The sequence below is a fragment of the Vombatus ursinus genome, unplaced genomic scaffold (genome assembly GCF_900497805.2).
Source record: "Vombatus ursinus unplaced genomic scaffold, bare-nosed wombat genome assembly UNPS02014403.1, whole genome shotgun sequence".
Taxonomy (NCBI): Eukaryota; Metazoa; Chordata; class Mammalia; order Diprotodontia; family Vombatidae; genus Vombatus; species Vombatus ursinus.
This window is the reverse complement of record NW_020954181.1, coordinates 224,163-247,861: the sequence shown is the minus strand read 5'-3', so window position 1 is coordinate 247,861 and position 23,699 is coordinate 224,163. Positions and strand designations below refer to the sequence as shown.

The 23,699-nt window shown below is 36.2% G+C and overlaps 1 protein-coding gene across 7 annotated transcripts in view; it reads left to right on the top strand.

The window, feature by feature from the left end:
- The window catches only part of YAF2 (YY1 associated factor 2), a 79,446-nt gene that overhangs the window by 3,779 nt on the left and 51,968 nt on the right, over positions 1-23,699 (top strand). The window contains exons 1-4 of one of the 7 annotated variants that reach the window (XM_027861046.1): positions 14,901-14,999; positions 15,628-15,765; positions 15,932-16,041; positions 19,338-19,423. The exons of 2 other annotated variants lie outside the window; for them this stretch is intronic. In XM_027861046.1, coding sequence (XP_027716847.1) covers positions 16,010-16,041; positions 19,338-19,423 — 118 coding nt within the window. In that variant the 5' untranslated portion in view covers positions 14,901-14,999; positions 15,628-15,765; positions 15,932-16,009. Of the gene's footprint in view, positions 1-14,900; positions 15,000-15,627; positions 15,766-15,811; positions 16,042-19,337; positions 19,424-23,699 lie in introns of those variants that run through there. 4 more of the 7 variants (XM_027861047.1, XM_027861045.1, XM_027861044.1 and 1 more) reach the window with 4 other exon arrangements.

Here is a 23,699-nt window from a genome sequence, read left to right as displayed (position 1 = left end):
ACTTACTATGTCTGGCATTCAGTTTGGTCATCCATAAAGGAAGGAGTTGAGCAAGATGATTTCTGTAGTCCCTTTGTGCTTTAAATTCGTTATCTTGGGATCTTTCTTGTTCCAGGCCAAGCCTTAAGTCCTTCATTTTCTCATCATAGACCATGTTTTCTAGACTTTTCTTAAGAGAAGCAAGAAGATGAAACTCCTTCATGTTTTTCCACAGATCTTTATTTGAACCACTAGACTTGGAATAAGAGGACTTGGGTTCTGTAATCTTGTTCGAGTCACAACTTCTCTGGGCTTTAGTTTCCTCATCTGTAAAATAAGAGGGTTGAATTAGATAATATCTAAATTTCCTTTCCAACTTTAAATCTATGATCCTAGCGGTGTATGTAGTGGTGGATTTTTTGTGCTTGTTTTTGCTTTCTCTTTCCCAAATGAGTTAGCAAAGTATTCAGCTACCTCACACAAGACAAACCTTACTCACTTCGACTGGAAAGGTAGAAATAGGAAGGAGAATGTAAAGATAGCATTTATGGGTCTTAACAGGGTTTGGTTAAAATATGACAAAGACTTTCATAGCTTCTAATGTTTGAAAAAAGTAAATTCTCATTCTAGAAACTTCCCTGTGTGGTTTCTATGTTGAGAATTCTCTGATCAAGATGTTAATTCTCCTGAGAGGTACCTAACCATACTTTTTGAAAGGTTATAGAATAGGGTTTTAGTTGGGGCTGTTATAGGTTCATTTGTCATTGTCTCATTCTTTTTTCTCTTCAAATCTGGCAATTTTGATGATCACTTTTTAGTACAACATACAAACATACACATCAAAAAGTTTTATCCAACTTCCTTTTTCTCCCTTTGCATCATTTAGAACGTGTGATTCTTAGCTGATTCTTACTGCCTTCATACTGGAGTCTGGAAAACCTGAGTTCAAATTGGGCCTCAGATACTAGCTGTGTGATTCTGGGCAAGTCACTTAACCTCTGTTTGCCTCAGTTTCCACAACTGTAAAATGGATAACGATAGCACCCATCTCATAAGGTTGTTGTAAGGATCAAATAAGGTTTTTGTAAAGTGCCTTAGCACAATGCCAGGCATGTAGTTGTTGCTTTATAAATGCTCATTCCCATCCCTTTACTCTACCCTAATACTTGTGTTGAATATTGTAATAGCCTCTTTAAAAAAGACTTCCGCTGTTTTTTCTTTGTCTGATCTACCTTTCATACTCTGCCAGAATAATTATTTTTATGAATAGTTCTGGTTGTATGACTTGTCTCCCCTCCAATATTTAGGGCCACTCAATCTTTTCAACCTTTTATATCCTCTTCATCCAATCTACACTTCAGCAGTACTGGACTCCTTTCTCCTTCATGAACGTGTCCTTTGCTTTTCTATTATTACTCATGCTCTATGCCTACAATGTTCTCCCTTTTCATATTTTCCTGCTGATATTTTATTCATCCTTTGAACCCCAACACAAATGCCATCTCCTTCATGAAGTTTTTCCTCATCTTCCAGGTAACTACTTTTACGAAGATTTTGCTTTATTTTGTAACTTTCTAATTTGCTTTAACTATCATAGTCATTATTACTTGATCTCCATATTATTCTCCTATTAGATGATAAACTCTCTGAATGTAGGGAATCTAGAGTCTTATACAAATCTTTATATTTTCCCTAACACTTAGTATAGTGTTCTGCACACAGTTGTTGGATAAATGACTGTATTTGTTGCTATCTTTGCTTTAGCATTATTTCAGAAGATGATAGAATAGCAATGAATACTGAAGTACTAAGGTTTTATTTTGGGAGATTGTTCACTATTATATTTTAATTGCATTATCTCTTTTAGAGGTAATTATGAACATTTTCTCTTTTAGCTACTGTTATTGAATTTATAGCTTTTTGTAATATGTAAATGGGGAAGCTAGGTGGCTCAGTGGTTAAAGTGCTGGGCCTGAAGACAGGAAGACCTGAGTTCAAATGTGATCTCAGACACTTATAGCTGTGTGACCCTGGGCAAGTAACTTAACACTATTTGCCTTCATTTCCTTATCTGTAAGATGAGTAGGAGAAAGAAATGGCAAACTGTTCTAGTATCTTAGCCAAGAACACCCCAAATGGGGTCATGAAAAGTTGGACATGACTGAAATGACTGAACAACCACAACAAAAATATAGTTAAAAAAAAGGAAAAGCAATTTTTTAATGCAATAGTATCCTTTGGATATGAAGGATGATATATTCAGAATAGGTATTACGTACCTATTAGCAGCATTGTAATAAGCATCTTAAAGTACTTTTTTGTTGAGTTGTTAATTAAATGATGTTACTGATGCCTTGGTATGATAGGAGCAATATTTCATAGTACCTTGCCATTTAGGCTGGGCAAGCTTTTTTAATAAGCCTTTTTCCTCCGCCTCTCGTCATGCTCAGGAGATTGACTCAGGTTGTTGATTTGACTTCCTGTTTTTGTGAGTACAAAAGACTATGGAGAGATCTGGCTCTTTCTTTTTGAGTCTTTTGAGCATGAACTGATAGCATGACTAATACTGGGAATCTGTACTCTGTTGAATCCCTGTGGTATTCTTACTGAATATCTCTGTCGAATGTCCCTCCTCTGCTGTGGTTATGTAAAACTCCTTTTGTTAACTAGTAAATGACCTGATTTCCATTTCATTCCAGTATTGAACCTAAGCATCTAAGGGACAGACCTAATTTTAAGCCCAGCCTATTAAAATGAAAAATTCAAATTTAAATAATTTTTATTTCACAAAACAATGGATGGCATTTCAAAGTTGATAGACATTTGTGTGTCTTTTAATGATACTGTATATTTCATATAATCATAGAATATCAGATCTAAAGGAGAGCTTAGAGATCATGTAGTCTAGTCTTCTCATTGGATTAACTGGAAACTGAGGCCCAATCAATATTTATTTATTGATTATTAAGCATCTTTTATGTGCCAGGCACTGTGCTGAGTGTTGGGGATACAAAAAGAGGTAAAAGGCAATTCTTGCCCTTAAAGAGGTCTAAGTCTAATGGGGGAGACAACATGCAGACAAATGTCTACAGAGCAAGCTACATATAGGAAAAACAGGCAGTAATTAATAGAGGAAAGGCACTACAATTAAGAGGATTGGGGAGGGTGAAGAAGATAGGATTTTAGTTGGTCTTAAAGGAAGCCAGGGAGGTCACTAATCAGAGTGGTGGAGAGAGAGCATTTCAGGCTTTAGAGACAGCCTGAGAAAATGCCCAGAGCCAAGAGATGGAGTGTTTTGTTCATGGAATGTCCAGGAGACCAGTATCACTGGGTCGTAGCATATAATGTTGGGGAGTAAAGTATAAGATGATTGGAAAGCTAGGAAAAGGCTAGGTTCTGAAGGGTTTGAATGCCAAACAAACCGTTTTTTATGTGATCCTAGAGGCAATAGGGGACCACTGGAGTTTATTGAGGAGGGGTTCAAACCTGTGCTTTAGGAAAATCGCTTTAGGTGTTGAATGGAAGGATGGATTGGAGTGGGGAAAGACTTGAAGCAGGCACACCCATCAGCAGATTATTGGCTTGAACTAGAGTGGTGGCTGTCAGAGGAGAGAAGGGAATATTTTTGAAAGGTGGCACAAGGGTGAAATTGACAGTCCTTGGCAAGAGATTGGATGTAGTGGGGTGGGAGATGATGAGGAGTCCAGGATGACTTCTAGGTAGTGAGCCTGAGGGACTGAGAGAATGATGTTGCCCTCTACAGATGGTGTAAGCCAAAGTTAGCTCAGTTTTTCCCTCTCATTGATGCTATATGGATTTCCTGTGATCCCACTATTCCCTGGAACATTACTTTCTCTGTGGCGTTCTTATCTGGAACATTATTTTGCCCTGAGGCCCCTTTCTCCCTTTGCTGTATTCTTTTCAGAAACTCCATTTTGAAGTAGTGTCCTAATCCAGACATCTTTCAGTCTACCATACCTCAGTTATATTCTCGCTTTGGAACTTCTCTTAACCCTTGTGGCCGCCTTGCTCTGGAACATCTTTCTGCCTCTGTGGCGCCTTTCTTCCCATTGGTGAATTACTTCCAGAACCTCCATTTTTATCTACTTTTTTTTGTTGCTTTGTTTTTTGCTAGGCAATGGAGTTAAGTGATTTGCCTAGGGTCACACAGCTAGTAAGTGTTAAGTGTCTGAGGCCGGATTTGAACTCAGGTCCTTCTGACTCCAGGGCCAGTGCTCTATCCACTGCACCACCTAGCTGCCCCCTAAATTTTTTATTTTTATTTTTTGTTTTTCAGAACCTCCATTTTTAGAAAGGACCCCAGGCTAATCATCTATTTTTCCCCTCCTAGTTATGGCTCTCCAGAATTTGCCACCCTGTCTCTTGGGTACCTTCTCCTACCCCTCTCCCTCTGCTCCATTTCAGCTCTCTATTATGTATTATCTTCCCCAATGAGAATGTAACCTCTTTGAAGGCAAGGACTGTCCTTTTTGCTTGTATTTGTATCCTTAGTACCTAGTATAATGCCTGGCACATAGGTAATGTTCAATAAATGTTTGTTGACTCTTGACTGACTAATCCAATTGTGAAAAGTTTCAACAAGGAATTCCCAATTGTGAAAAGTTTCAACAAGGAATTCTAATGGAGTACCGGAGCTGAAGCTGGTAGCAAGAATTGATTTATCCAGGGTAACCACAAGCATAGCAATTACAGTGGAAACTGGAAGCATGCTGCTATTTTTCTCAACTAGAGGTGGTGGATGACTCCCTTTTCCATATTATAGCCATGAGGGACAAGCCAAGAAGCTACTAGAAGTAAAAAAAAAACTCTCTGAAATTCCATCTGAAGTACACTTAACTCCAGTCAAGATCAGAAGGCAATCTTTTGGGTATTTTGGTCACAAAGTGGATAGAAATGGTTGAGGTCCATATATTCTATTTGCACATCAGTTTTTATAGATAGATTTAGCTTTGGCATTACTTCCTACCCATTCCAAAGAATTGTGTCCCCCTTCTGATCATTCCAAAATTTCTTGACATCATCTATCACTTCATTAGCTTGCTTGGTGAAGGAATTGGTTATTATAATGATCACATTGGTATTAGATTCTTCAGTTTCTACCATGTCATTGCTGGCAACCCATCAGTCTTTGGCTTGAAAGTATGTATACATTATGTATGTATACATTTGGTGCCTAACACCCTCTTGCCTCCATACACCAAAACTCTGCCACTGCCATCATCCCTCTTAGATCTATTGTCACTAGTTAGATATAGAGAACTCAATGCTCTGCGTCCTATTCCCAAGTCAACTTCAATATTAAGAATAATTTGTTGTCTTTAAGCATGATGTGGTTTGTCCCTATCACTTTTAACATGTCTGTGTTTTAGTCTTGCCTTGTTCGAAGTCATGATTGCTGTCCTTGCTTTTTTGAGTTCAACAGAGGCATAATAAATTTTGCTCCATAATGAATTTTGTCATTTTAACAGCATGTGAATCTTTGTTTCAGACGTGCTTCTGGTATTGTTGTTTTCTAATGTATTCTATCTTTTTTGTTTTTTTGGGGAATGAGTTCATCCCATTTGTATTTATTGTTATGATTGTTAATCATGTATTTTCCTTCATCATATCCTCTTACTCATTTTTCATTCTTTGACCTGTCCCCTTCTTTTCAAAGAAGGTGGTGAAAGAGAAGGAATATGCTGATCCCTAGTGATCTGAAATTAAAACAATCTGCATCCACTCCAATGCCCTTCCTCTCTTCACCTCAGCCAGACAATAATCACCTGTTTTTAAGCTTCCTTTCCTTTAAATTCTTCTTTTATGATCCACCCTCCAAAGATGAAACTTGTTTTGCTTATGACTAATCTCTCGTGACTCCCTCCCTGCTCCACCTGTTTCTCTAGTTTATTTCTGTACCAAATGTACACGTGTGTGTATGAGTGTGTGTGTGTGTGTGTGTGTGTGTGTGTGTGTGTGTAAGTAACCATCCTTTGTCTGGTTCAGATGAAAGAGCATGTGTGTGATGTTTGTGTTTGCTTCCCATACCCTTTACTCTTTTCATATAGTCTTTTAGATATCTCAATTATGTGAAATAGTGAGTTCCTCCCTCTTTATTCCCTAGTTTATTCTTTTGCCCTACCTTTTCTTAAGATCTTTAAAAGAAAAAAAAAACACCTTTAGTCCCTTTGTCTTATGTAACTCTTCCCCTGAGCCCCACTTTGTCCTTGACAACCTTTGGGTTTTACTGGTCTACTTTTTTCTGATCCCCACCCCCACCCCATTATAATTTAAATGCTTCGTCGTTGAGTAGTTTCCTCTAGTTGCTCCTGTTGATTAGTTACCTTAGTATGTTTCTCTTAATTGCTTTGTTTGCATTTTAATCAAGAATGCTTAGAGTTGCTGTTTTTCATTAAAAGTTCCTTTTTTCTCCTATAGGGTATACTCACGTTTGCAAGGTAAATTATTCTTAGTTGTAAGGTTGTATAACTTTTTCTTTTTGGAATATCGTATTACAAACTGTCTTCTTTATAGTTGTGGCTGCCAGTAATAAGTTTTGTGTGATCCTGACTGATTCTTTGATAGTTGAACTCTTTCCTTCTGGCTGCTTGTGAAGTATTTTATCTTTAACTCAAGAGTTCTGGATTTTGACTATGTTCCTGGGGATTTTTGTTTTGGGGTTTCTTTAGGAAGGTATCTGGGGAATTTTTTTCTTTCAGTTTTCACTTTAAGCTCTGATTCGACTATGTCTGGTCATTTTTAGGCTTTCTTGAAACATAGTAACCAGGCTTGTCTTTTTTCATAGATTACAGGTAGTCTGATGATTCTTAGGAAATACTTTGTATTTTCTTCTATTTTTTCAGCCTTTTGATTTGTTTTAGTATTTCTTATTGTTTCATTAACTAATTTCTGTTTGGTTCATTTTAATTTTCAGGAAGTTAAGTACTATACTAAGCTGTTTATTGTCTTTTTAATTCTTTCCTTTAGGCTTCTCATATTTATAATCCCTACTGCTCATTCCCTTATTCTCATTCCCCTCATTCCTTCCCTCTCTCACCCCCTTCCCTCCCTCCCAACCTCAATTGTCCCATTCTAAAGCAACCCACCCTGTACTCTCTAGAGTGTCAGTTCCATAAACAATTACTTATATCTTAAATTTTTTTCTTTCCCACTTCCCTGTCTCACATGAAGATATGGCCCTTCTTCTTGCCAAGTCTAATCCCTCTACATGTACAGGTGATCCCATTTCATCCTTTCTTCTCCTGCAGATTGTCCCCTCTATTTATTATTCCTACTATCTTACTGATCTTCAGTGTTTTCCCACTGTTTCCCTAGTGCCTACAACATGCCCAAAAACCTTTACTTGATCCATCTATCATCACTTGGTGTTGTCCCATACCTCTCGTTCCTTTTGTGGCTAAAATCCTTGAGATAGCTGTTTACAATAAGTGTACTCAAATTTTTTACTCTTGATTTCTTTTTAACCATCAACTTTTAAACTTTCTTTTTAACTCTGAAGTCTGGCTTCTGATCTCATGATTCAACTGAAATTGCTTTTTTCCAAAGCTACTAGTGATCTCTTAATTGCTGAATCCAATGACTTTTTCTCAGTTCTCATCCTGCTTGACCTCTGGAGCCTTTAACATTATGAATCATTCTCATCTTGATATTCTCTTCTCTCTAGGTTTCTCCTCCTACCTATCTTTCTACTCCCTTTTTCATTTCCTTTGCTGGATTTTCATCAAGGTCATGCCAAGTACTCCTCCTGTCTTGGGTTCCCTTCTTTTCTCCCTCTATCTCTATACTTGGTGATCTTATCAGGTTCCATGGATTCAATTATCATTTCTATGCTGATGATTTTTAAATCTACTTATCTAGCTTTAAACTCTCTTCTGCCCTTCTATCTCCTATGACTGCCTGTTAGACATGTTTTTGGATAGCCAGTAGACATCTTAAACTCAACATGTTCAAAACTGAAATTATTATCGTTTCCCCCCGAAACTCCCCACTTCCAGACTTCCCTGTTATTATTGAGGGTGCCACCATTCCTCCAGTTCCCAGTCCAGTAACCTTGGGGTCATCCTTGATTCCTCACATTTTTTTAACCTCCTATGTCTTAATTTGTTGTTACTTTTGCAACATTTCTTGCAAGCTCCTCCTTCTCTCTTCCAACATTACCACCACCCTCCTATGGGCCTTCATCCCCTCATGCCTGGACTATTGCAACACCTTGCTGGTTGGTTGGTCTGCTTGCCACAAGTCTTTTCACACTATAGTCCATCTTCTATTCAGCTGTCAAAATGATCTTTCTAAAGGGCAAATCTGACCATGTCATTTTCCTCTCCAATAAAGTTCAGGGCTCCCTGAATCAAATCTAAAATCCTATTTGTAATTCAGAACCTTCCATCATTTGATTATCTCTTCTCCCTCAATTCCCCTTTTCAGTCTTTTTACATCTTATACCCTTTCATATGATCTTATGTGATTTTCTGATGGGTAAGCTATTCCTTGCTCTCCCAGTTTGCTTATAGTATCAGCCTTTATATCTAAATCATGAACCCATTTTGACTTTATTTTGGCGTGTGGTATGAGATTTTGGTCTATGCCTAGTTTCTGCCATACTCCTTTCTAGTTTTCCCAGCAGTTTTTGTCAAATAGTGAGTTCTTATCCAAGAAGCTGGGGTCTTTGGGTTTATCAAATAATAAGTAACTGTAGTCATTGACTACTATGTCTTGCATACCTAACCTATTCCACTGATCCACGAAACAACAAATCATAGAAATAATCAGTGACTTCATTCAAGACAATGACAATAATGAGGCAACATATCAAAACTTAAGGGATGCAGTGAAAGCAGTTCTTAGGGGAAGTTTTATATCTCTAAATGCTTACATGAATAAAATAGAGAAAGAGGAGATCAATGAATTGGTTATGCAACTAAAAAAAAAACTAGAAAAAGAGCAAATTAAAAATCCGCAATTAAACACCAAATTAGAAATATTGAAAACCAGAGGATAGATCAATAAAATTGAAATTAAGAAAATTGTTGAACTGATAAATAAAACTGAGAGCTGGTTTTATGAAAAAACTAATAAAATAGATAAACCTTTGGTTAATTTAATTAAAAAAAAGAAAGAAAGAAGAAAACCAAATTACCAGTATCAAAAATAAAAAGGGTGAATCCACCACCAAGGAAGAAGAAATTAAAACAATAACTAAGAACTATTTTGCCCAACTGTATGCCAATAAATTTGACAATCTTAGGGAAATGGATTAATATTTACAAAAATATAAATTGCCCAGATTAACAGAAGAGGAAGTAAAATACTTAAACAACCCCATCTCAGAAAAAGAAATTGAACAAGCCATTGATGAACTCCCTAGGAAAAAATTCTCCAGGGCCAGATGGATTTACAAGCGAATTTTATCAAACATTTAAAGAACAATTTATTCCAAAACTATATGGACTATTTGGGAAAATAGGTGAAGAAAGAGTCTTACCAAATTCTTTTTATGATACAAATATAGTGCTGATACCCAAATGGGAAAGAGTCAAAACAGAGAAAGAAAATTATAGACCAATTTCTCTAATGAATATAGATGCAAAATTTTAAAATAAAATATTAGCAAATAGATTACAGCAACTTATCACAAGAATAACACACTATGACCAGGTAGGATTTATACCAGGAATGCAGGGCTGATTCAATATTAGGAAAACTATCAGCATAATTAATCATATCAACAACAAAACTAACAGAAACCTCATGATCATCTCAATAGATGCAGAAAAAGCTTTTGACAAAATATAACACCCATTCCTATTAAAAACACTAGAGAGCATAGGAATAAATGGAGTCTTCCTTAAAATAGTAAGTAGCATCTACCTAAAACCTTCAGTAAGCATCATATGTAATGGGGACAAGCTAGAAGCATTTCCAATAATTTTGGGGGTGAAACAAAGATGTCCATTATCGCCACTGTTGTTCAATATCATACTGGAAATGTTAGCTTTAGCAGTAAAAGAAGAAAAAGAAATTGAAGGTATTAAAATAGGCAAAGAAGAAACAAAGCTATCACTCTTTGCAGATGATATGATGATATACTTAGAGAATCCTAGAGAATCAAGTAAAAAACTATTTGACATAATAAACAACTTTAGCAAAGTTGCAGGCTATAAAATAAACCAACGTAAATCATTGGCATTTCTATATATTAGCAACAAAGCCCAACAGCAAGACATAGAAAGAGAAATTCCATTTAAAATTACTGTAGACATTATAAAATATTTAGGAGTATACCTACCAAAACAAACCCAGGAACTGTATGAATACAATTACAAAACACTTTTCACACAAATAAAGTCTGATCTGAATAATTGGAAAAACATCAGTTGCTTATGGGTAGACCAAGCTAATATAATAAAAATAACATCATAGTCATATATATCATAGTCATTTATATACTTGATGGCTGTGTGTTTTGTTGATAAGAACACTTGACGTTGAGTCAAAAGGCCCGGATTCACATGTAAAATAACCTTCCTGACTTTGGACATGTTGCTCAGTTACTTTCAATCTCGGTTAGCTCATCTGTAAAGAAAAGAGATTTGCCTAGAAGATTTCTAAGTTTCCTTCCAGTTCTAAATCTGTGACCCCCTCTAATCTGATCCCTCTTAAATTGTAAGTACCATTATAGCAACTACTGTTATTATTATCGTTGAATGAGAATGTGCAGTGTCTGGAATAAATGTACAGTAAATATTTTTGAATTGCAAAGGAAACTAATTTTGGAATTTTATGCCTGAGCTAACTTTGTTTCTGTTGGTATCTTGTATATACCTATAAATGTACCTGTTATCTTTTTTAGAATGCAAGCTCCTTAAGAGCAAAAGACTGTTTTTGTTTTTGCTTAGTATCTTGGTGCCTGGCATGAAGCAAACAATAATTGATTCTATGTGAACTCCTTGGAGCTTAAGGCAAAACAATCGTGAAAATAACCTTAACTGTGTAACCATGGCCTAAAATAAGCCAACCAGATGAAAGAAGCTCTTGAAACTTTTCTCTGTTATACTTTTCCTGTGTTCCAAAATTGTCATGGTCAATTTTTATATGTGAACTGAACATTTTCTTTCTGCTATTTATAATTTAGTGTTACTAGTCTAATTTGGGGCTGTATAGGTGAGCTTGGAAGAGCTGGTAACAATCTGGGGCTGTAATTTAAATGTTTTCTTTTTGGAAATTCTTTGGCAGGCTAACTTAAATATAGATTTGGTCTAAAAGCACTTGGAAAAGGATCCTTCAATATAAATTTGATATTTTTTCAATTTTCCCCTTAATCTTAAATCTTTAGATTTATGATTTTAGGAATAGTATTCATATATAATTAGCTACAATAACCTATAACTTTATAAAGTGAGGATAGCAATTTGATTAAAATACGCTAGCTTTAATATTTTGACTAATATATTAATTTTTACCTGAATGAAGCATTTTGTATGTGTATGAAGCACATTATGTTGTCCTTTCAAATAAGAGATGTTTTGTAATTATTTTTAACAAATTAACCTTACTAGAATCAGTGATTATAAAATGATTTGCTATTATGGTTGGGGAACCTGCGTCTTCGAGGCTACATGTGGCCCTGTAGGTCCTCAAGTGCGGCTCTTTGACTGAATCTAAACTTCCCAGAACAAATCCCCTTAATAAAAGGATTTGTTCTGCAAAACTTGGACTCAGTCAAAAAGCTGCACCCAAAAACATAGTAGGCCACATGTAGCCTCCAGGATGCAGGATCCCCACCCCTGGCGCTAGCTTATTCAGACCCAGTTCTCCTGACTCTTAATCAAGACTGTTTTTACTATACCACACTTGTTCTTTTGAACAAGTATCCATGTAAAATCACTTTTATGACAAATATTTATTAAGTGCTTACTGTATGAAGAACACTAAGCTTGTACAAAGGTTTGTATGGTGTCTGCCTTTTACGAAACTTAGAATCTAATAGAAGAATAATATATACCTGTGCTTTATTCACTGCACCACTTAACTTGCCTGTCTTTCTTCCCTTTAGTCAAATTCCCAGGAAAAGTTCTATATACTCATCAATTCTACTTCATTCAGTCAGTAAACATTTATTAAGTACGTACTATGTGCTAGGCACTGTGCTAAGTGCTGGGGATACAAAGAAAGGAAAAAGACAGTCCCTGCCTTTGAGCCTTTCCCAGTCTAATTGGAGAGACATGTGAACATCTGTGTACAAATGAGCTGTGTACAGGATAAATAGGAAATAATCCACAGAGGAAGGGCATTAAGAGAGATTGGGAAAGGCTTCCTGTAGAAAGGTGGCATTTAACCTGGGAACTGAAGGAATCCGGCAAGCTCCTTCCTTTTCTTTCTCTCAATCCTCAGCCTTTTGCAGTCAGGCTTTTGAGCTTAACACTCAGTTGAAACTGTTCTCTCCAAAGTTCCAGTGTTTTTTTAGTGTCTATATCTCTAGTGGCCTTTTTGTAGACCTCTTTCCTTTTTGACTTCTCTAATTACACTTGACACTGTTGACTGTTTTTTCCCCATAAAATTTTCATGATACTTCCGTGGCCTTTCATGTCTAGATCTCCTACTACTTGTTGGCTGAATTCTCTCCAGGCTAAACATCATAATCTCCATTCCCCTGCCATGTTGGCAGTAGAAAAGCCCACAGAAGTAGGAGAAGAACAGTTTCTTTTTAACGGTTACCTATTTTTTTTTAATAAAAATACAATATTACTGACATATGCACATAAACTAGAAATTTATGTTATTATTATGACAGTTGCTCTAAGGATTCAGTTGAGTGAAAAAGAACTGCCAACCAAAAAAGATTTCTTTTGTGGGGGACTTCATATAAAATCTTTGAAATTTTCTCCAAATCTACAAGTTGTTTTGGTATAATTGTCCTATGTAGGTGATGAGGCTTATTAAATCATAGAATGGCAAAGTTTGAAGGGACCTTTGAGTTTTTTTCTTCAGTATTTTCAGTTCAACAAAAAAAAAATGCTTCTTGTATGCAATGCATTATCTTAAGTCCTGGGGATATAAAAATATATGATCCCTTCTCTCAAAGGCTTTAATGAAAGATTTAAAAGAATGAAAGGTATAATACAAGTTATGTCAGATGCTTAGTAGAGGTCCAGACACAATGGTATTTGAGATTTGAGGAAGACAAATAACTTAGCTAAAGGCCCTCCTTGGATATCAAAGAGTCATCCAACTCTACTTGGAGACCTTCATTGGTCGGAACTCATTCGTTCCATTTTTGACACCTTTAACATAGGAAGTTTTCCCTTATATTGGATGAAATGTGCTTCTCTGTCATTTCTGTACGTTGCTTCTAGATCTTTCTTTGGGACCAAGCAGGACAAGTTTGATCCCTCTTCTGTGGTTTAGCCCTTCAAATATTGGTGACTATCATAAAGCAAGGATCTTGGTGGTGCAGTGGATAGAGTGTCAAGCCTGGAGTCAGGAAGACTCATGTTCCTCCATTAAAATCTGGCCTCAGACACTTACTAGCTATATGACCCTGGGCAAGTCCCTTGACCCTATTTGCCTCAGTTCTTCATCTGTAAAATGAGCTGGAGAAGGAAATGGCAAACCACTCCAGTATCTCTTCCAAGAAAACTCCAAATGGGGTCAGAAGAGTTGGACATAGCCGAGAAAGACTGAAAATCATAAAGGCATGGATTATGTTTTGCTGGGAAGGCATGGATTGTATCTTTGTACCCTCTGTGCGTAGCAGAGTGGTCACTACACAGCAGATAACCAGTACTTGTTGATTTAATTGAATTTCTCTCTTCAGATTAAACATTCCCAGTTTCCCCAACTTATCCCTTCTCTGAGATCGATTGGGTTCTTGACTAAAAATGCCATATTTTACAAAGTACTTTGGTCTGTCGAGTTAATAAGAATTTATTGAGCACTTATGTGGTTTTAAATGGAGAAACCTTTGAAGAATCACATTATTAATGTCCAGATTGTACTTCTGGGTTCTATGAGATAGTATTCTAGGAAGAAAAAGATTAAGGGGTAAAGAAAAGAAAAGATAGTAGTCAAATTAATAAACATTTATTAAGTGCGTCTCAGTACCAGGCATCATGCTAAGCCCTGTAGATACAAAGATGGGTAAAAACCAGTTCCTGCTGTCAAGGAGATAACATGCCAACAACTATGTCCTAGGCCTACTTGACTTGATTTTAATGAGATAAGAGTTAAATTTAGTTTTCACCCTAATCCATTTTTCCAGAGGAAGGCCTTTTTGTCTTAAATCTTCTACACACTTCCCTAAAAGAAAAAGTCTATAAAATTTTTAGACTAGAAAAAAAATTCCTAATATTTTCAGTTGAACTAAAAGAGAGTTATTTGATATGCTTTCATACATTACAGATCTATTTTATTTCCCCTTTAGTATTATACTTTGCAGGGTCTCTATCTTTTGCTTTTTTAGAGTATTGTATTCCAAGTTCTCCTCTTGTTCATTATAGAAGCTGTGATCCTTGACTATGGTTCCTTGGAACTTGAACCTACTAGATGAGTGACTCAAGCAAGTAAGAATGTTACTTGTCACAATATCATGTTACATTGTCTTCAGATAATAATTGTGTTGATTCTTTCCATAAATATCTTATAAATTTAATGGTTGGTGGCCCAGGGCTATGTGTGGAAGTTGTTGTCAATGGTAATCTATACTGTAATTCAGCCTTGTAAAATGAGGGAATTTTCAATATAGTTATGTGATATCAAAGACTTCATAAGTTCTAATAAAAAAAAAGCTATGATGTATCAGCTTGAGTATTTTATTTTGAACTTTTTATAGGTTATTACATAGAGATGTGAACTACCCATTTTTCTCCTTTTACTTGGTTATTGTCCTTTGTAATTGAAGAAGACCAAAGTGATATCGCTGTGTTGGGGTCAATGTATGATGTATCCAGCTGTGGCTGATCAAACTAGCATGAGCTTGGAAGGCTCTACCAAGTCTGGCAGAGGTAATCCATATGAACGTTTGGAATGTTTCTTTTGAGCTACTTTGAAATACAAGAAAGGTCTGAGTTGGAATGAGGTGCATAAGTAAAATGATTGGAATTTTCTAGGATTATTGGTAAAGACAACAAATCCTCTTCTTAAATCTACCTGATACTTGAAATAGAACACGACCCTGAATGCATTTGACTAGCTATTGTTGTTTGTAAATTTTGTTTTATTCTGTAAATTCCTGTACATGCTTACATTTTGAATTAAAACCATTGATTTTTTAAAATTTAACTGTCAGTATAAATTGTTTGCTGTTTGTTTTTAAAAATACAAGCTTCCCCTGCCCCCACCTAAATATCCAGATTAGTCTTTTACAAGTATATTTTTCAAGATAAAACTTAGGGAAGAAAAAAAGAATATACATTTGACAGATGATTAGATGGGAGGAATCTGACCTTTAAAACATCAAACCATGTATAAATTACTAAACTTATCATTTTATCAGTCTTTTCCCCAAAAGGGAAAATAAATTGTACTTGATTGCATGGGTCACTGGTGTAGAAGAGTTGTCATGGTCATTCTTGGAGGACTAACAATGCTGTGTGATCTTTGGAATCCACATATTTTCTACTCCTTAACTAGGTTTATCCTGAATGGTGGCTATCATTCACCCACTATTTTTATGTTTTTGAACTGTGGACTACCATTTTCCCTAAAGCCTGAAGACAAAGTCACCAAAAAGAGATGTCTCCTATTCAGCCAAGAAATATGTTGTAGAAGGTAGGTAGTTAGGGGTACAGCTCATAGCTTCAGCAAAAAAAAAAAAAAAAAAAAAAAAGGCCTTCATATAGGTTCATACAATCTTAAAGTTGGAAAGGGACTTGGAGAGTCATCTAATCCAACTGAGATCCATAGCAGTGTCACATTTGAAATTTTTTATCCTTAGTGAACCAAAAGATCCATCTGTGAATGTGCAGTCAATGTACCAGGCTTGAAAACTCATTTCAAATGGATTTAGAAGAATATGTTGGCTGACTACAGTGAACTACAAAACTGGTGAGAAAGGAGGGACTTCTGGGTCCTGGGCAGGCTTTATGCAGGGACGTACGTCACTCTGCCTACTGCTTCCCTGGTGTCCACTGCTAGATCCCAACATAAAGAACATCTGGCTTAATGGATAGAGTACTGTACCTGGAGCCAAAAAGACCTGAGTTAAAATACTGCCTCAGACACACACTATGTGACCGTGGGCAAGTCACTTAACTTTTATCCTCAGTTTTTTCATTTATAAAATGAAGATAATAATAGCACCTACCTCCCAGGCTTGTTGTGGAGATGAAGTGATGTAATATTTGTAAAGAGCTTTGCAAACCTTAAAGTGCAATATTAGCTGTTAGCTAGCTCATTATTACTATTACCTATGACATTCCATATTTCCAGAAGAAATTATTTAGTGAGATAATCTGCATCATAGTCTGCCACAGCCATGGAAGAGTTCTTGACTCTATCTTTCAGTCCAGTCTTATCAGAAAGTCTTTCTATATGTATGCTGAAACATTAGAATATACTACTCTTGGCCACATAATGCTTTATATATAGTAAGTGCTTAATAAATCTTCATTGAACTGAACTGAAAATGGAATTCTTCCTAAATTTACAGTAAAAGTGTAAGTGTAAATGTACCAAGTGTTTCCAGTTCATTTGGTATTATACTTAATTTATTTACAAAGTTAGATTCTTCATTCCACCTTTTTGTTACCCTCTGATTTGTGATCTTCCTTGCTGAAGCTGTTCATGGTGCCTGAGCTCCTGGCCACACTGCTCTCTCCTCTTCCCTCCACCCCACCTTGGGGAACCAGAACCCAGTGCCCCAGTGTCAGAACACTTATCCCCCATTCTGTAAACATGTTTGCTCCACAATGGGGCATGAAGTACCATACTTCTAAGACCTGGTATAACAGGTTGATAACCCCACACTTTTCTCTCACTCCTGGTCTCAGGTAGCTAGAAAGTTAGAGATTTAATGAGCCCTCCTCTTCTGTTTTCCCTGCTTTAATCTTTTGGAGGCAGTTTGAAGAAATGGAAAGAGTGTGAAATTTGCAGTTAGAGGGCCATGATTGAAATCTCAACCCTGCCACTCCCTATTTGGGTGACGTTAGATGAATTAATAAATACTTCAAGGACTCAAATTCCACAAGTATAAAAATGGTTTGGATTAGATGACATCAGAGATACCTTTTTATTTCTAAAGTCTGTTGCCCACCCACCCCTCCTTAATATAATTTGATACTTTGAAATTTTTGAAGACTAGGAAACTAGATAACCAAGACAGAAATTTGCCAGGGTGAAAATAGATTTTATTTAGTTAAAGCTCTCCTATATCTAAAGTACTTGAGCTTTGATATGTAGCCTTTATATGTTTTGGTTCCTTAAAAAGCACAGTGTCTGGTATCTTATTGTCAAAGCTAGGTGGTGAAGGAAATCAAGGTGGCTGTAAGCACATAGAAATAATTGGTAAGCAGAACAATTTTAAAACAACAACAACAACAACAACAACAACAACAACCTGGGCCAAACAGCCTTCATACCTTGCTATTCTATGAAAGAGCATCACTGGGCTATAGCAGAGATTTAAGAAAAAGTTAGAAGTTCAAAATGATTAATGTATTAGTGCTTAAGTGAAATTTTTTAAGTATTTCTGTTCAGTGGAAAACAGCTTTTCTGTTTATTCCCTATGTGACCTTTAAGTCACCTATTCTCTCTGGACTTCAGTGTCTTCATCTATAAAACGAGGTGGTCATGACCAATGAGTTCTTCAGGGTGTCACTCTTAACTTTTACTATATCCTATGACCTCATTTCCTAATGATTCCAGATAAGTAAAGAATTATTGTATATTTCTTTAAAAAAGCTTAAAGCATACTGCATATTAAAGTACTTTTAATTGAAAGGCTAAAAACACAAGTGACATTCACAAGTGACATTAATGAATGACATTGTTTCAATCTTCAAAATCTATGAGTGATAGTCTTTTGGGTTTTTATATTAGAGTTTGACAGTTTCTCTACATCTGGTGTATGAACTTGATTTTTAAAATATTTTGATAACTGTATTTTAATAATCTTGTCTTTCTTTTCAATCTATATATTTTGTTTTATGCATTTAAAAAAGCTCTGAGAAAGAGTCCATAGCCTTCACCAGTTCAAATCAAAAAGCACCTGTTATGTACCAGGGACATAAGCGCCGGCTTATAAAGAAATGAAAAACAAAACAATAATAAAAACCCTTCCCAACCCTCAAGAAAACAACTATGTATAAACAAGGTATTTACAGAATAAATTGGAGATAAACACTCAGAAGGAAGGCACTGTAGCATCATGGGAATTGAAAGCCAGGAAGTGGAAATGAGGAGAGTGTTCCAGGTATGGGGGAAAACAGGTAAAAATGTATGGAGTTAGGAGATAAAGTGTATTTGTGAAACAGTAATCAGGTCAGTATGGCTAAATCAGATTGCCAGAGGGGTCCATGATGCCAAAAATGATAAGAACTCCTGCTCTATACTAAAAAACAGCTGAAGAAATTTTAAACTTCAATCACTGAGCATTTCTTAAGTGCCTATTAGGCATTTGGGACAATATACAATTACTCAAATGGGTCTACACTCTCATAGATTGAGAAGTTTTCTCTAGTGATTCAGCTTGCAACTCATTCATGTGCGTCCATCCTGTGTGATTCTTATTCATGTGCTTCCATAAGTTTGTCATAGTGGCCCAACCAACATGCTGGAAGCCTTCCTTGGTTTCTCCTAATATCACAATCTACCATTGGACCACTGTAACTATCTAACCTGTCATCCCTTGCCCTTGTCATGTGGCCAGCCCATTTTCTCTTCCTATCATGTAATTCCTTGATATCTTTTACTCCGTTATTCAGAATTCCTTCCCAGTTAGCTGTTAATAGCTTAAATACTCCCACTATGTATGTTATCCATTGCCTTCGGTGTGCTACTCATTTTTAATTCTTTGTAATTCCATGTCTTGCTGCCATATAGCAATGCTGGTAAGATATTAGTATTAAAAGATATGCCTTTGCCATCATGATAAGCTTTGAAATCAATGAGCTTTGCAATTTCCTCAAGTCAATTTAGCATGCTCTTCACCTATTCAACTCTGGGCCCACCTCATTGCCCATCTGTACTGTCTTACCCAGATATACATCGGATGGATAAACTCTTTATAGATTGTCTCTCTAAATGCATGTATATTTTGTACAATGGATGTTCTTCATCTATCTGATCTTTCCTGTGTGGATAGATAGTCCAAACTCCTTTGAGTGATTACAGATCTCTTCCAGGAGGCTCTGCAGTGTCCCGGGGCTTGATGTAATCAGCACAGTGTCATCCACAAACAGGAACATCTGGAGGACCTCACCATCTACAGGTAATTCCTCTTCAACTTGGACTTTCCACTGGATCTTATCCATTACAGTGGCAAATACCTTTGGCAAACACACATCTCCCTGTTTCATGCCTCATTTGTTGTTTATTATCCAGAGGATTGTTGAGCAGGGTTATTTCAGATATATTTTTCAAGCAATTTTGAATGATTCTGATGTCTGGATAGTACATACTTAATTGTAAAAGCACTTGTAGGGAGGCATCTTGTTCTACCAAATCAGAGACTTGAGTAATGACCAATGGAATCTTTTGTTCTTTATATATTTAACTTCATTGTGAAATGGTGAAATTATGAGCCATTGATGAATCTTGTCTGTAGAAGCCTGCTTGTTCCCTACAAATTGCATCATCAAGGATGCTTTCAGTTCGTGTATAGATGACTTTCACAAAGATTTTGTATTGACGCGTATTCTGGGATGTGCCTTGACTCAGGCTAGCCCTTTGGTGCTTTAGGTTCAATATTAGAACAAAATGAAATATGTTGAAATTATTCAACAATTAGCAAAAGGAAGTTTACTTAGCATAACAGGATATTCAACAAGTATATGTATTGAGAACAACCTGAGTTAATTTAGATTGCTTACTCAGGGATAACTTTCATATCAAAAACAAGTCTTTTTCTGTTTGGTAAATATTTATACATATATTTGTTATTTATGATGTTATTTGATAACACCTATCAATTCTTTTCTTTAAGAAAGTTTTTGTGCTGAAGAGGCATGGAGCTTCTGTGTAATCTGCAAGACTTTGGACTCTGCTTTCTTCTTTCTGAACCATGCTTTCCCATATACTTCTTCCCTTCTTTACCTTTTCTACTTTTCCCATTGAAGTTACCAAATATCAGAGTGTTTATTGATTTAGTTTGGAGGGTCTTATCAAGTACTTCATAAATTTTTCTCTACCTCTTAAACCATGGAAGCTGATTTTGGTGTATAAGCTGCAGTTGTTATTGTGGAGTTTTTTTTTGTTGTTGTTTTTGGTGAATAATGATAATAATAGCAAGTATTTGTAGAGCTCTTTAAAGTTTACAAAGCACTGTACATGTGTTATCTTATTTGGTTTGTTGGTATTGTAACAGATGATGAACAAATATTCTTATCTTTGGTGGTACAATAAAACCCATTCCACTAACTGTTTTCTTTGTCTTTCTGATTAGTTAGCCATCTTTTCATTTAGCTGAAACTTCTTTCTTTCTTTTGGTTTTTATTATAGCAAGAATGTCAAGATTGATTCAGATTCTTTAGCAATATGTCTACTCCGTGGTAATTGTATGAAGATCTCACGTTTAGAGAACTATTAGTCAAGTTAAAGTCTATTGATGGCCTAAAAATCATGATTCTTAGCACCCACTGTCTTGTCTTCTTTCTTGCCAATATGGCACCATCACTATAGAAGCAAAATGAGGATGAACAGATCTGAGGGCATTTAAATTTTTTAAAATTTATTTCATGGCTTGTATGCTGTGGCCAAAAACAAATTCATTACCTGCTGGCCGTTGCACTGGTGATGTCTCTCTCTGTAGTTAGCTTGGGAAATAGACTTGGTCTTTTGCCAGGGCTATCACTGAAGTTTTTCTAACATTGTAGAACCTGCCATAGCCTTGAGAACCCAGAACCCTGGTAGAATCCTCCACACCATGAGGAAGTATCAGAGTAGAACTTTGTGGAAGAAACACTGAGGACACAAAAAATGAAACAGTCCTCCAAGGAGCTTACATTCTATCAGTGAAAGCTACATGTACCTATATAAGTATGTACAAGGTAATGGGGTGCACTAGTAGCTAAGGGGATCATGGGAAGGGGAAAGGGAGGAAGAGAGTGTTTGAACTAAGTTTTCAAGCAAACAGGGGATTCTAAAAGGTAGAGATGAGGAGGAATTACACTGTAGGCATGGGGAATAGCTGTTGCAAAGACAGAAATGAGAAATGGGATGTTGTGTGTGAGGAACAGCCAGAAAGGCCATCTGACTGGACCACACAATGTAGGAAGGGTGGAGGGAAACTGGTATCCTTGACCTGATTTTAACCAGTAGGAGGAACTGGTTGTTGAAATAGAAGTAAGAGAAAGACGTAACCATGACATCTTAGATTCATGAGTATCAAGGAGAAGAATTTCTGGGCATAGTCTGGCTCTGAAGCAAGATTTGGGAAGAAACTATTTTAAACAGTTAAGAGAAAGTATATGTACGATTTCATAGCTTGAGATTATGTATGGTTAAGTTGGTACAAGAGGGATGGAATGCTGTAAACAATATAATTCTGTTGATACCAACAGAAATTGTTCCCATAAGAAAGACAAAAGGGAGAGAGAAATTTCTAAATCATAGAGACTTTATGCAGGGAACTCAATCAGAATTTTAAAAGACATATAAGGGGGTTCCAGTCACATGGTAAACAAAATGGAGAACTAGACTTCCTAAGATCTCTGAATTCTCAAAATTCCCCAAGAAGTATATTAATTGCAGCTGTCTTCATACCACGAGCCTTAAAAAGGTAAAAATTTGAGTAGTTAGCAGCAGAGAAAACTATTTCATTATAGTCTTCACTTAACACTCCTCTCACCCACCAGCCCACATACTCTGTCGGAGCTATGGGCTAGTGCTCTGGGATCCACCTAGCAATTTTCTCACCCCACCATTCTGTTAAACAAGCATCAAAAACTAAATTCTTCTCTCTTCAGCACTCTCCCCCTGACACCCATGCTAGAGGTATAGAAAAATTGAAGCTTACTCTGCCTGGGACTGCCATCCCTGTAATGCTGAAGCAGTACGTAGCCAGAAAATTAAATACAAAGGGACCTGGAGCAGAGTGCCAGCATATATTGGGAGTAAGGGGTGAGGGATGAGAGGGTTGAGTTCCACCAGGGTAGGGTGAATTCCCTCTCACCTCCAACCCAGAAGTCATTTGGGGCTGAAGCCAATGAGAAGTGAATTCCCCAGTGTGGGAAGAAGCTGAAATAGCTTTGAAATCCAACCCTTGAGCATTCGCCATCAGAGGGGAAGAAGTCAGAAAATGAGATATAAGAGAATATAAGGAAAAAAGACTAAAATTACTAAACATCTCAGGAGGTAGAAAATCAATTAAGAGCATTGAGAACAAGTAGACAAATCAGCAAGGAAGATATTAAAAATAGAAGGGAAGATCACTTCTAGGACAGCTAAATGAGTCCAAATATCTCCGAGTAAATATTTTTAAAAAACAAAGGAAAAGGAAGCAACATCCATGAGACAGATGACCCTGTGGATTTCTAGGAGAGCATGGAAAGACAACATGATGTTACCAAATATGAGAAATAAGAACTCTGAAAGCAGAATTTATGGCCTACCCAACATATGTAATTAGCATATTAGAAAACCTTTAATCCATAGTGATTAATTTCCCTGAAGAAACAAATGAAAGAATGAATGATTATCCTTCACTTCACTTCACACATTTCCATTCTGGAAGAAAAGCAAAAAGCAGTGATGTTTAAAAAAATTATACCCATACAAGCAAAACATATTGATATCAAAGCAAGATGCCTGTAACTTAAGGATTATAGGTCTTTCAGAAACAAAAAATCAAAAAACTTGAATAACATAAGAAATAATACAAGAATAAATAAATTTTAAAAAAATTATAGAGTTTAGTCCTTAAAATATTGATTCATCTAAAGAAAAGGTATAAAGATAGTGAAGAGGAGATAAACGTATCTCTTTGCTCATGACATGATGTTTTAGTTAGAAAAATAGTGCAGAATCAGAGGTACTAATTGGGACAGTAGCTTCAGGCTACAAAATAAACCTACAGAAATCAGTAGCATTTCTTTATATAGTACTAACAAAATCCAAGCGGTAGAAATAGAAAGGGAAGTTCCATTCTAGGCAACTATAAAATGTATAAACTATTTGGGTTTTAATCTACTAAAACACAACAAATACTTGGGTATATTCAATCATAGGGTGCCCTTTAGCCAAATAATTATTTAAATAGTTGAGGTAATTAATATGTAGTATTCATGGCTGCTCAATAGCAATACTACCAAAGTTAATTTGCATTTCTTTTTTTTTTTTTACATAATATTCATTATCATTTCAATTAACCAAAATCCTTCTTTCTCTCCCCCAACTTTCCCTACATCTCTAATTGGAAAATAAGAGAAAAATGTAGCTCTTGTAATAAATATGGATAAGCAAAACAACTTCCCTCACTGGTCATGCCTGTATACATATGTGAGTGTGTGTGTGTGTGTGTGTGTGTGTGTGTGTGTGTGTGTGTGTGT